The 14,303-nt window shown below is 35.9% G+C and overlaps 1 protein-coding gene across 1 annotated transcript in view; it reads left to right on the top strand.

Moving 5' to 3' along the window:
- LOC114650341 (interleukin-1 receptor accessory protein-like 1) overlaps positions 1-14,303 on the top strand; it is a 1,087,089-nt gene that overhangs the window by 417,176 nt on the left and 655,610 nt on the right. The window contains exon 5 of the mRNA XM_051926626.1: positions 11,096-11,170. Within this exon, the coding sequence (XP_051782586.1) occupies positions 11,096-11,170 (75 nt within the window). The remainder of the gene's footprint in view (positions 1-11,095; positions 11,171-14,303) is intronic.

Here is a 14,303-nt window from a genome sequence, read left to right as displayed (position 1 = left end):
GTAGCTAATGAGGGAGCATCCATTGTGAGCCTGTACAACTTGGTGAGCTTGCGCTAGCTGCAGATGATAAAACAGAGGGTTAATAAAAGTACATACAGTATGTTTTAAATGTTTTCTTGGTACTAAACTGGTTTCCAGATTTTGTTGAATAGTTAAGTTACTGTTAATTAGCATGCAGTGAATGAGGTGGGAGTATGCTTAGATTTCTATACTGAGTGCTATCTTGGAATAAGCAACATGGGTATGGCCAATAGGACTCAGTGGCATTTTTGATAATAATATAATATGACCTAACTGAGAGAATATAACACTGTAGACATGTATGTTCTTGACAAACATTTTCTATATTATTGCAGACTTTTACAGGCTTCATTTGTAGTTCTTAGATGTTATACCATGTTAGCCATTATGGATTTAATGAGAAGTCAAGCAAAATTACATCTTTTATTGGCTAACTTAGTTGTCATTTTGCTTAACCTCATTGCAGGCTTCATTTATAAGACAGCATTTAAATATTTTAGAAAACAAGGGTTTACAAGAACTAAATAAGAAAGGTACCCTGCCATTCAGAGAGTCATATAAGGAAAAATTGCTCAGATTTTGTCATTCTGTGGCAGTTGGGGAAGTGTGGCAGCTTGCTCCCAGGGTTTCAGATAGCAATATTGTTGTTAAAGTAGCAGCCTTCACTAAATGACAGAGAACACCAGAGATATTGCCATAAAATGAGGGACTCATATTTAGCAACTATGCAGGTTACCTTTTTAGCAGATGAGAGCCTTGATTAGTTAGTTGTCGTGATTTAAAACATAAAATAAAAAGGATGTCAATAAATGGGAGAAATATGTTTTTTTCCTTTGTTTCTGAAATTAAACTTTTACGTACTCTTATTTTTAAAAATGTAGTAATCCACCTTTATGATACCAAAAATATGTTGTCTTATTAATTTTCAAAGCAAATACTGTTCTACATTCAAGGGGCATTTAGTATACTATTAAAAATATTAATTAACATTCTGAATTAGTATTTGTGATGAATTTTTTGTACTGCATAGCTTGTCTAAATAATGCTTTGAGATTATCCAATTATCAGTATTCCACTACCAAGATTTTGCACCAGGCGCTCAATTTTAAACAGGCTGTCTGACTGACATTGAAGTATATTATTTATTTAAAACATGTTTCAGCATTGATTAATTGTTAATAAAGCAAGTTGTTAGTTCATGTGGTTCAATGTAATGATTTTCTTTTTCTATTTTGTCTCACTCAAGTATCCTATTTCTTTCCTACTGTTGTCTCTTATATTGTGCTTTTTAAAAATTAACAGCAGGAATTGCCCCTTTTGGGCAATCACATACTTTTTTAATGTTGTGCACTTCATTAAGAATGCTATGTCATAATTTGGATTGTTTTTCAAATAAAAAAAAATCCTGACAAAATACCCTGGGTGGTGCAAATTTAAATGGTTTTTCTGTCCTCATTGCAATAACTGAAAGACAAGCAATGAGAATATAAACATTTATCCACCAACTTGTCTTCAGATCTGCATGTACCATTTGTGAGTTGTGAAGGGCTGGGGCCTACCCTGCCACTAGCTGGCCAGCACAAATTTGATGAGCATCATGCCAGGGAGCATATTAATGGCTTTTTTTTTTTTTTTTTTTTAAACCCCATTAGACTTTTTTGGGAATGATTTTTAATAGTCTGCCATAAAAATCCAAGTATAAAATAAAATAAGATTTCTCCATATTAGTTAAATTGACGAAATATTCTTCAGGTTATTTTTTTCTGTTTGTATAACAAATTTTGATCACTGTTTTACCTTTGTGTTTGTTAATGTTTGATGGGTAGTCAGAGTCTGTAGTGTTTTGTACTGTACTGTACTGTTTTGGGTTCAAGTCAAGAGGCAGTCTTTGATTACTTCCCAGTTCATCTCCGTGGCCACATGCTCACTGGGCCAGTTTTGAGCGTCACATTAAGTGTTTCTTTGAATTTTTATTTACATTTTTTACCATATCACCAACAACTTCTTTAGAAGGAAAATATATTGGTCCGATGTCATGTTTCGAGCATATGATGAGTTTAGGAGACTGGAAAACTGAACATTTTTAAATGAGTAGAAACACTCCAGGATCAGGACTGGGCCTATATGTTATAAAAACAAAATGTCCCTTAGCAGGTGAATTCAAATCTGTTATAGTATGATCATAAATGTAAAAGAAATTGGTGACTTTTCTTGAAATATCAGACTGCCGTTGTTACTTTAATAATGACTCAGTAGCACTACTGAGCATGATTATATATCTTAAAAACCCGAAGACTGATATAATAAATGGTTTTGACCAGGTTACACTTGTCAAATGATGTTATCTTTAGTTGATATATCAAGAACCAATTACTGTGAAAGGGTCAAAATAAACATGTGTGTGCAGATGACATTCTCAAGAAGCAAAAGCCAGTAAAGAATAATTAAAATGTAGTGATAATGAGCTCTGTAATACACAAATCATGTGTAACACGGCTCATATTTAATTAAAGATGTTGTAAATCAGAAAAGCTTTACACAGTGTGGCAGTTACAGCCACTTTTGGATGTTAGATCTAAAGGACATTGGCACTGTTCAGGTGTAGCTACATTTTTAATGTACACCTAATGATATATTTTTTCTTTACTAATGAGCCAAACACAGGGAGGTCTTGTCAGATCACAGCTTTCCCTGAAAAAGCACAGGGGCATCCACTGTTTTTTTAATTTTTATGTGTGGTGAAAACTGAACCATTTTATGGGTTTCCTTTGAAAATACTACATCTCTCAGGCACTGCTTAGGCTCATAAACAAGAAAAGACGCTTGATGGATTATAAGAGATTTACTTATATAATGAAAAGCAGTTGTACGGTAGGATACAGTATAAAAGAAAAACAAGTGACTAATCCTAACGTTAAGTTTGAAAATGTCGAAGGACTGCTTCAAATATTAGTCTATAGCCACTTTTTATATTGATTAAGCTGTACGATCTGAAAGACTTTTCCTTTTGCTTTTTTTCTTGCACCAAAGCAGCCAATTACTTTCAACAGCTGTCAAACTTGAATGAGGGTAGAATGGGATACTATACAATAGCCATAACAAGATAGGGTGATTTAATTAATAACTGACAGCAGAGACCTCCCATCCTAATTTAAAAAAACACAGTGTGACTGAAGGAAAAGCATTTGGATATTAACAGTCTACCACTGACATTGCTTTGCATTTAAGACAGTATAATATACTATAAAGTGTTTTTAGGTGGGTGTCATTTTCTTTGTCAGGTAGTCTGCTGCAGACTAAGCTTAGTAGATATAATGGCAGCCACAAGGCTTCAGGTCCACAGCTTTAATATTTCGTGGCATATTCTACATAAGTCACCCTTAACCTGAATGTGTGCTATTTGTACTGTGTCTCAATAAAAACTAAAAATGATGCAATAGAGTGCAGTTATGACAGTGGAATACATTCTTTGAAATTAAAAATATATATATATAAATGATCTCTGGTTTGTGTTCATTTTGCACGGAATAATACTGTTTTTGTGCTTGTTGGACTTTGGTTTTCTTTTGCAGATTCAAGAATATGCTGCTAGGAGGCCTGTGAATTTTAAATTGGTTTGACAGCACCTAGTGTAGTGTCCCTTTGAAGTATGTCTGTTATGCCCAGTTTTGTTTCTTTCCTTGTGTCTTTGCCTACAAATGTAGCTCTGAGCTCTCTGTAATTAAAAAATCAGCATTACATAATAAAATGAATAAATGCAATTAATCAAATGTACATTTTCATTTGGAAATAAGAAGTATATGTTAAATGCCCCACTCCCCAATTTGATGCTGTAGATAATAAGTGAATACTTCAATGTTTATTCTATGGTTTGACACCTTTCTACTACAGTTTTTGTATATAAAACTAATCAGATTTTGAACTGAGTAGCAAAAAAGTAAGTGCTGCCTGATGCTTCTAAGAAAGCTATAGGACAGTAGTTTTACTATTGACTAAATTTAATTACATGAAGGGAATCTATTTTTCATTGAATGAAATACTGAGAACTCAATCTTGTAGTGTTATTTGGGTTTAATTTCTAATGTTTGTTGTTTAATGCTCTTTACCAAGTTCAAACTACAATGCATCAACAACAAACTGTTAAATCATACCTCATTTACTGTTCATATTGTAAATAAGCACAGAAGGTACATTTAATACACTGTTAAATAAAGGAGGTTAAATTGGAGTTGCATGGACAAGTCATGACAATACTGAATAAGGTCCATAAACTTTAAACTGAGATATGGCCACTTTATAAAAGTAGAAAGGAAAATGGACTATAGTGGGAAATAAGCTCTGCAGAGCCCATGGTCAAAATTTAACAAAGCCACAGATCTGGTGACTAAGGCCAACTAACTTCCAGTCCCCTTGTGGGCATTCTAAAATACCTAAGTATGTGCTGGATAGTGAAAAAATAGAATGGAATACATTTACCATTAAGTGACAAGGCTCACAAAATCTCTGTCATATCTACTGGGCAGTAATGCAGCTTGGCAGTGTAGCAACGGCATCAATTACCACATCCAGATAAAAAAGAGCAGAAGCAGAATGACGGAGAGTCAGTTGCATTTGTGAAGGAAATTATTTATTTTTTTATGACACAGTTTGTAAAGCTTCTCAAGCATGTATTTATTTGCTGATGACTATGAAAAAGAATGCTGATCAAAATTCAGTTTTTCCTAGAATGCTACAATTATTTCCTTTTTACCATCAATTTCGGAGTAGTGAAATAAAACGTCTGGGTGTATAAATAATTTATGTGATATCTTAATCCATTACTATTCTCAAACTATTTACACACTATATTTAAATATGCTGTACTTGAAAAATGATGAAATTTCTAGGCTTACTTTTAGACCCTTATTTGCTTTTGTCATGTATATTACATAAATTAATTATTAGGTATTAAATAACAGTATTAAGTTTTAGAACAACTCACATTGGCTGAGCTTTCTATCATGCGTAACACATGAAAATGCTCAGTCTAATGTTTTGCATCACATCAATACAGTTAACCAAAAAAAATAAAGTTCCCTTTCCCATTCACAAGTTGAATTTATGCACTATTCCAATATTGCCTAAAAAAGAAGCCACAGAGTGTAGTTAAAATTTCCACACACAATCAGTTATGTGGTTGATACCCAGTATAAGGTATAGAGACATGGTCAAGGGGTCTAGTTGTTTTCTAACCAAATAATAAAATCAGGAAAGACTCACAGCGTAAGCCACTTTGACCGTGGTATAATTGTTGGTTCCTAACATGCTCAGTTACCAATTCTCACCCCAACAGAGAACCTTTTGTGAGGAGGTAGAATGGGAATATTTTCAGCTTGAATGTATAGCTGAAAAATTTGCTGAAACTGCAAGTCAGGATCCCTTAGGTATATTTTTATGACCTAGTTAAATGTATACCTCAAAGAATTTAGGTGGTTCTGGAGACAAAAAGTATCCTTTCTGGTTTGAGATTCGTGGACCTAATAAAAAGGCCACTGTGTGAATGTGAACATCCATCTCGATCAACATATTTAAACTTAATTAAATATGATGTGAATAAGAGACTTCACTTTCCTGCCTTTGCTTTTGGGAAGCAGAAACATTAAGCCTCTTTTGTACTGCACTCCTCATTATACTAAAATATAATGCACCTTGATCTCAAATTGTTTATTTTTGTAAAAATATTGTTGTTAAATATGGTTTTAAATTTCATATTCAACCAAAAACTAGGTTATAAATTGTGGTATATATCATGTACTTATTTAGTTTATTAAGCTTACTGTTGCTGTGCAAATTCTAATATCAGCTCTGTTTAAATACGTGATTCTAATACAAAGTTGCTCACAAAATCCAATGTACTGGTTTTGAATTCCACACCTGGTGAATGTCTGTTTGTAATTTGCCTGGTCTTGCTGCATTTGCATAGGATTTTCTGTAGGTAGTCTTTTTTTCCAACTGAATAAAGAGAAGTAGAGGGGGGAGACATGTCTGGAGGCAGGAGAAGAGGAGGAAGGCAAAGAGAATGGAACTGAGGGTAGGAACTTTGAATGTTGGCTGTATGACTGGTAAGGGGAGAGAGTTAGCAGATATGACGGAGGGAAGGTAGGTTGATATATTGTGTATGCAAGAGACTAAATAGAAGGGGAGTAAGGCCAGGTGGATTGGAGGTGAATTCAAATTGTTCTATCATGGTGTGGATAGAAGGAGAAATGGAGTAGGTTTTATTCTGGAGGAAGAGTATGTCAAAGGTGTTTTGGAGGTGAAAAGAGTGTCAGACAGAGTAATGATTATGAAGCTGGAAATTGGAAATGTGATGAATGTATGTTGTCAGTGCATATACCCCACAAGTTGGGTGTGCGATGGATGAGAAAGAAGTGAGCTGGAAGAAGTAATGAACAGTTTACCCAAGGGACAGAAAGTGTTGATTGGAGCGGATTTCAATGGACATGTTGGTGAAGGGAACAGAGGAAATGAGGAGGTAATGGGTAGGTATGGTGTCATGGAGAGGAATGAAGAAGGTCAGATGATAGTGGATTTTGTCAAAAGGATGGACATGGCTGTGGTGAATACATATTTTAAGAAGAGGGAGGAACATAGGGTGACATACAAGAGTGGAGAAAGATGAAGACAGGTAGATTACATCTTATGCAGAAGAGTCAATCTGAAGGAGATTGAAGACTGCAAAGTGGTGGCAGGGGAAAGTGTAGGTAAGCAGCATAGGATTATGGTCTGTAGGATGATGTTGGAGATCAAGAAGAGGAAGAGGGTGAGTGCAGAGCCAAGGATCAAATGGTGGAAGTTGAAAAAGGAAGACTGCAAGGTTGAGTTTAGGGAGGAGGTGAGACAGGCACTGGGTGGCAGTGAAAAGTTGCCAGACAGTTGGGCAACTTCAGCAGATGTAGTAAGGGTGACAATAAGAAGGGTGCTTGGTGTTACATCTGGACGAAGGAAGGAGGAAAAGGAAACCTAGTGGTGGAATGTGGAAGTACTGGAGTGTATACAGAGGAAGAGGATGGCGAAGAAGAAGTGAGATAGTCAGAGAGATACAGAAAATAATCAAGAGTACAAGGAGATAATGCATAAGGTGAAGAGAGAGGTGGTGAAGGCTAAAGAAAAGGCATATGATGAGTTGTATGAGAGGGTGGACACTAAGGAGGGAGAAAAGGACCTGTACCGATTGGCTAGACAGAGGGACCAAGCTGGGAAAGATGTGCAGCAGGTTAGGGTGATAAAGGATAAAGATGGAAACACAAGTGAGGAGAGTGTGTTGAGCAGAAGGAAAGAGTACTTTGAGAGGCTGATGAATGAAGAGAATGAGGGAGAAGGTTGGATGATGTGGAGATTACATACTTGTGGAAGCAAGGAGGTGTATAGGAGAGATGGCAGTTGAGTTTTTAACCAGATTGTTTAATGGAATCTTGAAAAGTGAAAGGATGCCTGAGGAGTGGATATTTAAGAATAAGGGGGATGTGCAGAACTGTAGTAACTACAGGGGGATGAAATTGATGAGCCATAGCATTACATTATGGGAAAGAGATAGTGGAAGCTAGGTTAAGAAGTGAGGTGATGATTAGTGGGCAACATTATGGTTTAATACCAAGAAAGAACATCACAGATGCAATGTTTGCTCTAAGGTAGTTGATGGAGAAGTATAGGGAAGGCAAAAAGGAGATGCATTGTGTCTTTGTGGACCTGGAGAAAGCTTATGACAGCGTGCCTCGAGAGGAGCTGTGGTATTCTATGAGGAAGTCGGGAGTGGCAGAAAAGTATGTAAGAGTTGTACAGGATATGTACGAGGAAAGTGTGACAGTGGTGACATCTGCAGTAGGAGTGATGGATGCATTCAAGGTTGAGGTGGGATTACATCAGGGATCGGCTCTAAGCCATTCCTTATTTGCAATGATGATGGACAGGTTAACAGACAAGATTAGACTGGAATCCCCATGGACTATGATGTTTGCTAATGACATTGTGATCTGTAGCGATAATAGAGAGCAGGTTGAGGAGACCCTAGAGAGGTAGAGATATGCTCTGGAGAGTAGAGGAATGAAGGTTGGTAGGAACAAGACAGAATACATGTGTGTAAATGAGAGGGAGGTCAGTGGAATGACGAGGAGTAGAGTTGAAGGTGGATGAGTTTAAATACTTAGGATCAACATTACAGAGTAATGGGGATTGTGAAAGAGAGGTGAAAAACAGAGTAGAGGCAGGGTGGAGAAGAGTGTCAGGAGTAATTTGTGACAGATGGGTATCAGCAAGAGTGAAAGGAAAGGTCTACAGGAGAGTAGTGAGGCCAGCTATGTTTTATGGGTTGGAGATGTTGGAATTGACCAGAAAGCAGGAGACAGAGCTGGAGGTAGCAGAGTTAAAGATGCTAAGATTTGCACTGGGTGTGACGAGGATGGATAGGATTACAAATGAGTACATAAGAGGGTCAACTCAAGTTGGAGGGTTGGGAGACAAAGTCAGAAAGGCAAGATTGCGTTGGTTTGGACATGTGCAGAGGAGAGATGCTGGGTATATTGGGAGAAGGATGCTAAGGATAGAGCTGCCAGGGAAGAGAAAAAGAGGAAGGCCTAAGAGGAGGTTTATGGATGTGGTGAGAGAGGACATGCATGTGGTGGGTGTAACAGAGCATGATGTAGAGGACAGAAAGATATAGGAAAAGACAATCAGCTATGGCATCCCCTAACGTGAGCAGCCAAATGAAGTCTTTTTTTCCAAACCCAATGAGATGCACATTAAGTTAATTGACAAAATTATATTCCTTTTTGAAAGTGTGCATGTATGAGTGCTGTGATAGACTGATGCAGTTTCCAGGGCTGTTTCCTATCCTAATCCCAGTGTTTATAGTAAGCTAAAACCTCCTGCAATCCACAGTTTTAATAAGTATATTTAAGGATCTTTTTATGGTCCTATCAACCATCCTTTACTTGGTTATCTCTTTCAAACACCTACAGGTACCATTGATGATCCTGTCAGGCTTTATTTAGTTAATAAACAATATGTTAAGAGATTCATTTTCTTAATATATTTTTATTTTCATTTGCAACAGTTGCAAATAAAATCAATTAGTAATGCATGTTAGTTTAAATAGGCATTAACTGTGGCATACTCTCAGTATGACTCTTGAAAGTAGACATCAGGAAAGAGTATGTTTCTAAAGAATGTAATAGAAAAGTAGAAATATGATCAGTGTTCCTAAATGTATAGTGCTACCTCTAATATAATGTCAATTTCATTTTTTTCCTGTGGGGTTAAACTTTTCCAATGAACAAGGATAAAGAGCTGGTAAATTCACTATATGTATTGATTACAAAATGTGACCTCAGATGATATATGAAAGCATGCTTATCCTGACAGAAGTAGCAATAAACAAATGCACACAAATAGGTGAAACCTGATGGAAATGCTCAGATTGCAGTCAACAGGGCCAGTCTGGGGCTTCTGCTTCAACAGGAAATGATAAATAAATGTTTGACTAATGCACATTTTCAAAATAATGATTTATTTTTTTGCATAACACTATCACTCTGTAATAAGAAAGACTGATTACCTTGGTGTCAGTCATATGCCAGTCTGGAGAGAGATCTAATCGTTAATTTATTATACTTTCATTAGTAAAAGAACACATGATGAATGATTAATTACTTTTAATTTATTGGGGTGCATCTTTATTATTCAAATATTTACTGATTTAGTGTTAATGTTGTTAACAATGAGTACAAAGTCTGCTTGGCTATTTGCTGCTTTCATCCATCCATCCATCCATCCATTATCCAACCCGCTGAATCCGAACACAGTGTCACGGGGATCTGCTGGAGCCAATCCCAGCCAACACAGGGCACAAGGCAGGAAACAATCCTGGGCAGGGTGCCAACCCACCGCAGGACACACACAAACACACCCACACACCAAGCACACACTAGGGCCAATTTAGAATCGCCAATCCACCTAACCTGCATGTCTTTGGACTGTGGGAGGAAACCGGAGCGCCCGGAGGAAACCCACACAGACACGGGGAGAACATGCAAACTCCACACAGGGAGGACCCGGGAAGCGAACCCAGGTTGCTGCTTTCATATTTATTTTAATAAGTTTAAATAGATTTTGCTTTTCAGTAGCCACAAATATACAGGCAGTTCCTGAACAAGAGTAGAAAACCTGGGCTGTGCAAGTGATTTGGTGGAAAGGAGTCTGGATCCAAAACACTGGACTCCGGGAATTGTTCATAATTGCAAAAGTGTTGATGGCCATTTGGGATTTGTCAGGTTCCTGTCTGGTCTCTATTCATATCATTGTACTACCAATCATAGGACAAGGCTTTGAAGAGAAAGATATGTAATATGGGTCTTTAAAGGGTTTGTGACTATGTCCCTCCACTGAATCATATAAAGTATTTTAGAGCACTCTCTGCAGATTGGGTTGGGGGACAATTTTTGACAGGATACATATTTATAAAATATTTGAATATTCCATTGTTGTTGTATTTATCCATTTTCTGAATACATTTAGTGGTGTATCTTAATTGCAAAAGAGGCATTGCTGACCTCATGGAAGTGATATTGGAATATTCTCAGGTAGCTGTAGCATTTTCCTGGAAATGTTGATGTATATTAAGCTGTATATGTAATATATTATGTTTTTATACACAACATTTCAATTGTACTGGGTAGATCACAAAACTCTGTTTATAACCGATGTAATTCAGTCATTTGAAACAGTAAATATATTATTTTTCAATCCTGTGGTTTTACATTCATAACAAGCAATTATCTGGTTCTCACCAATTCACAAAATAAATAAAAACGTTTACAAGCAACACATAGCTGATCCTGCTTGATATGTAAAACTGACTTACTTTTTTACATGAATGTATATAATTTAGATATAATTAAGTTTCTGCTTGACACTATGGGTAGTTATCGTGTTCTGTAGTTATCTGAAGTATAAACTTTATTGGAGTTTACTCTTACTTACCTCAAACAAAGATACTATCATATTTCTATTTCTAACTGAGATTTCTGGTTTTCCACAGCTCCGCTAACAGACAAGCCTCCCAAGATCTTGTTCCCTTCAGAAACAAGAATGAATATTTTGGAGGTACAGATCGGTGAGTATGTTTCAAATAATGATGCTGCTCTGTTGCTGAAGAGTATAAACTGGCTGCTAGGCTGCTATTTTTAAATAGATGCTTGGATTTATCGACGAGTTTGTTGTTGACAGCTGTATGTATTAATAATACAAACTGCCATTCGTCCACTGCATGAATGACATTTTTATGAAGTATAAAATTATCAGATTAACAGTTCTTGTATTTCTTATTTGGTATCATCTAAAAACCAGTGAGTTATGCTTGCATGTGTCCAACAGATCACTTGACAAGCAGAAGGCTGCTTTGATTGGCACTTTTCAGAGATCTTATCTTTTATCTTCCTTGTATGATGTCGCTCCAGCTGTATTCTCAGCATGCCCGCAAAATCAGTCAGGCATGAATGCTGTGCTGGATTAATTTGTTATTTTGTGGTTAGCACATTATCTTCAGTGACGTGAGGTTTTAACTCATCAGTTCTAATGATCACAATACATTGTACTGAATGAAAGGAAGGCTTACCTTGACTTTTGTGTACTGTAAAAGGCAGTATTTTATAAAGACTGAATTCAGTTTGATTTGTGGCAGCATTTTGCTGTAGGGTTTCTTTGCTATATTTTTATCTGATATACATTTGATTTATTTGTGTATTATAATGCCTTCTTAAATTTATTTAAACCTTCACCTTTATGAGGTCAGTTCACTGCACTTGATTAAGCAAAATTCTTCACAATATACAGAATGATGTTAAATTATGTTCAGGTTTTAAGACCTATATTGCTTTTAACCCTATGTCAGTTTAATATATTTTTAAAATGCAGTTTAGTTTCTTTTGACTTGACAAGAAAACATACAGGTGAACAAATACAAAATGCTATCAATATGTTCAGTTATTCAAAAATACTACAATATATGTGCTTGTTTTCTCACACATTTCTGAGCACTATGACACAGAACAAAAACATTTCAAAGCAGGATATAGAACCTAGAGGGTTTACTAAAGAAGACGAAAAGGTTGTTTAAGAGAGACTAACAACTGAAACACTTAATTCTAAGGTGTTGGAACTTGGTACCATACTTACCCGGTTGGGGCATTTGCCTTGTTTATTCACTGAAAACATCCCACTCACCCATTTCCTACAGTCATACTCTGTTGGCTTACCTATAGTGTGAAAGCAGTTTTTTAAATCTGGAGCAATCTCTGGAATTTTTTGAAGTCAGGGGTGTCAATTCTGTGTTTTTTTGGTAACTCCTGAAAACACTCCTCCCCTGAGCCTGGAATTTTGTTTAAAATAACAAACATTTATGTGACCTTCTGAGCTGCTTACCTTTCATTATTGATAGCAGAATCCTATGCTTCCCAGGCTGAAACCCCCACTGTAGCTGCCACCTAACGGATTGTAGCTGTTTTGATGCCAGTCCCCTGAGGCTCAGTTGTTGTTCTAGTGCCTTTGGAATAATCCAGGGTACCATATGCAGCTACAGGGATAACCTCTCCCTGATGGCTTCTGCTTACCTATGCTTGTCAGTGTGAATTCTTCTCATTATAAATCATTTCTAGTAAGTGTTTTCCATGCCCAGTGCAATTTTGTCCGTGACAACCAAACAGCCTGTCATTTATTCTTGGTAGAAAGAAGCAGAGCAAATTGCAAATTAATAGTAGTAGTTTAGGCTAAAGAAAATGAAGAACATAATAAGCATCAGATAAGCTCATCCCTGATGTTTTTTTTTTCCTTAAATAATGTTAAATAAGCCACAAAACTATTCTCTTTTTTTACATTTAGCAAGCATACATATTTACTGTACTAGTTATAAGCCATGGATAATATATCCTTAAATAAATGTGTAAAGACAGACATTATGTCTGTAAAAACTGAAGTGGCTATAATGAACTTTATAAATTATCACATTGTTTCCTCACAGGTTTGAAATAAAAAAAAAACAGTACAGGTAAATAAAAATTTGTTTAAACTTATATTTTATAATACACAATGCTTATATTTGAAATAAAAGTGTACACACCTTGAACTTAGCATTTGACAGGAGATACTATTACTTGAACTACTTCCATAAATTTATTTTAGTAGAATCCTCTCAATCTGTACACTTAAATTTGTCAGCACTTTCCCTTTCATGCTTTCAAAACTGCTGAAGCTTCATTTTGCGATGGGACTGTACTCTTAAAATCATTCTGTATTCTAGCTATTGAATATGCTTTACATGAGGGATCAGAGCAGGCCATTTAAGGATATGTATCATTTTTTTTCTTAAACTAATGTACTTTTGCTTTAGCTGTACACACTACAACATGAACATATATTCTTTCTCAGTTTCTGTTTTCTTACATGGTGTAGTAATTGTTGATGATATGCGGCATTGCATTTTCACCCATTGTGGTTATATTTTCTATCTACACTCATTCTTAGTTTCATAAACAGCACAAAACATAGTTGTACCTAGCCTTATTGCTTTCACCATTGTTGCTTTTCATATTTCTAGCAAGATATGATGTGAGCATTTTTACGTATCTACTTTTAATATAGGTCACGATTGTGGAGAGTTTGACATTTTGCTTTACAGTGAACTTGTTTATAATTTTTGACATACATCTGTACATAGTCCTTCAAAGTTTTCTTGTAGCTATCTCTTATCATTATGTTAAAATGAAAAGAGATTTTTTAATTAATTACCAATAAAAAGCTGATAACAGCTGGTTCTGTAATAATTTACAAGAATCCCACCTTGTTACTCTGTTACAATGAGTTGTCTTGAGAAGTTAAACAATTGAAATCCACAAGAAAGTACTTAAGGTACTTACTGGAATTAGCCAGTAACTGTAGATGCTAATAAAAAAAAGTACTCCATGAAGTAAGTGGAATATTTAAATCAAATCTATGGTAAAGTTCTTGAATTCACCAGTCAGGGTAGGAATATAAGAAAATGAGCACTATGTACATATTGCTTAGTATTGCTTAGAATATCCATCATTACACTGAAACATGGGAATATAGGCATCTACCTATTATAGGTATGCCTCTCTTATTAGAAAATCCATAAAGGAGATGGGAAACTTTGAGAAAAGCATAGAGCAAAACCTTCTACGTTTTGCATGAGACTTGAAATATGATGAATTAATATTCCAACATTAGAGTCA

The sequence above is a fragment of the Erpetoichthys calabaricus genome, chromosome 4 (assembly GCF_900747795.2).
Source record: "Erpetoichthys calabaricus chromosome 4, fErpCal1.3, whole genome shotgun sequence".
Classification (NCBI taxonomy): Eukaryota; Metazoa; Chordata; class Cladistia; order Polypteriformes; family Polypteridae; genus Erpetoichthys; species Erpetoichthys calabaricus.
This window is presented reverse-complemented; position numbering and strand designations above follow the sequence as displayed.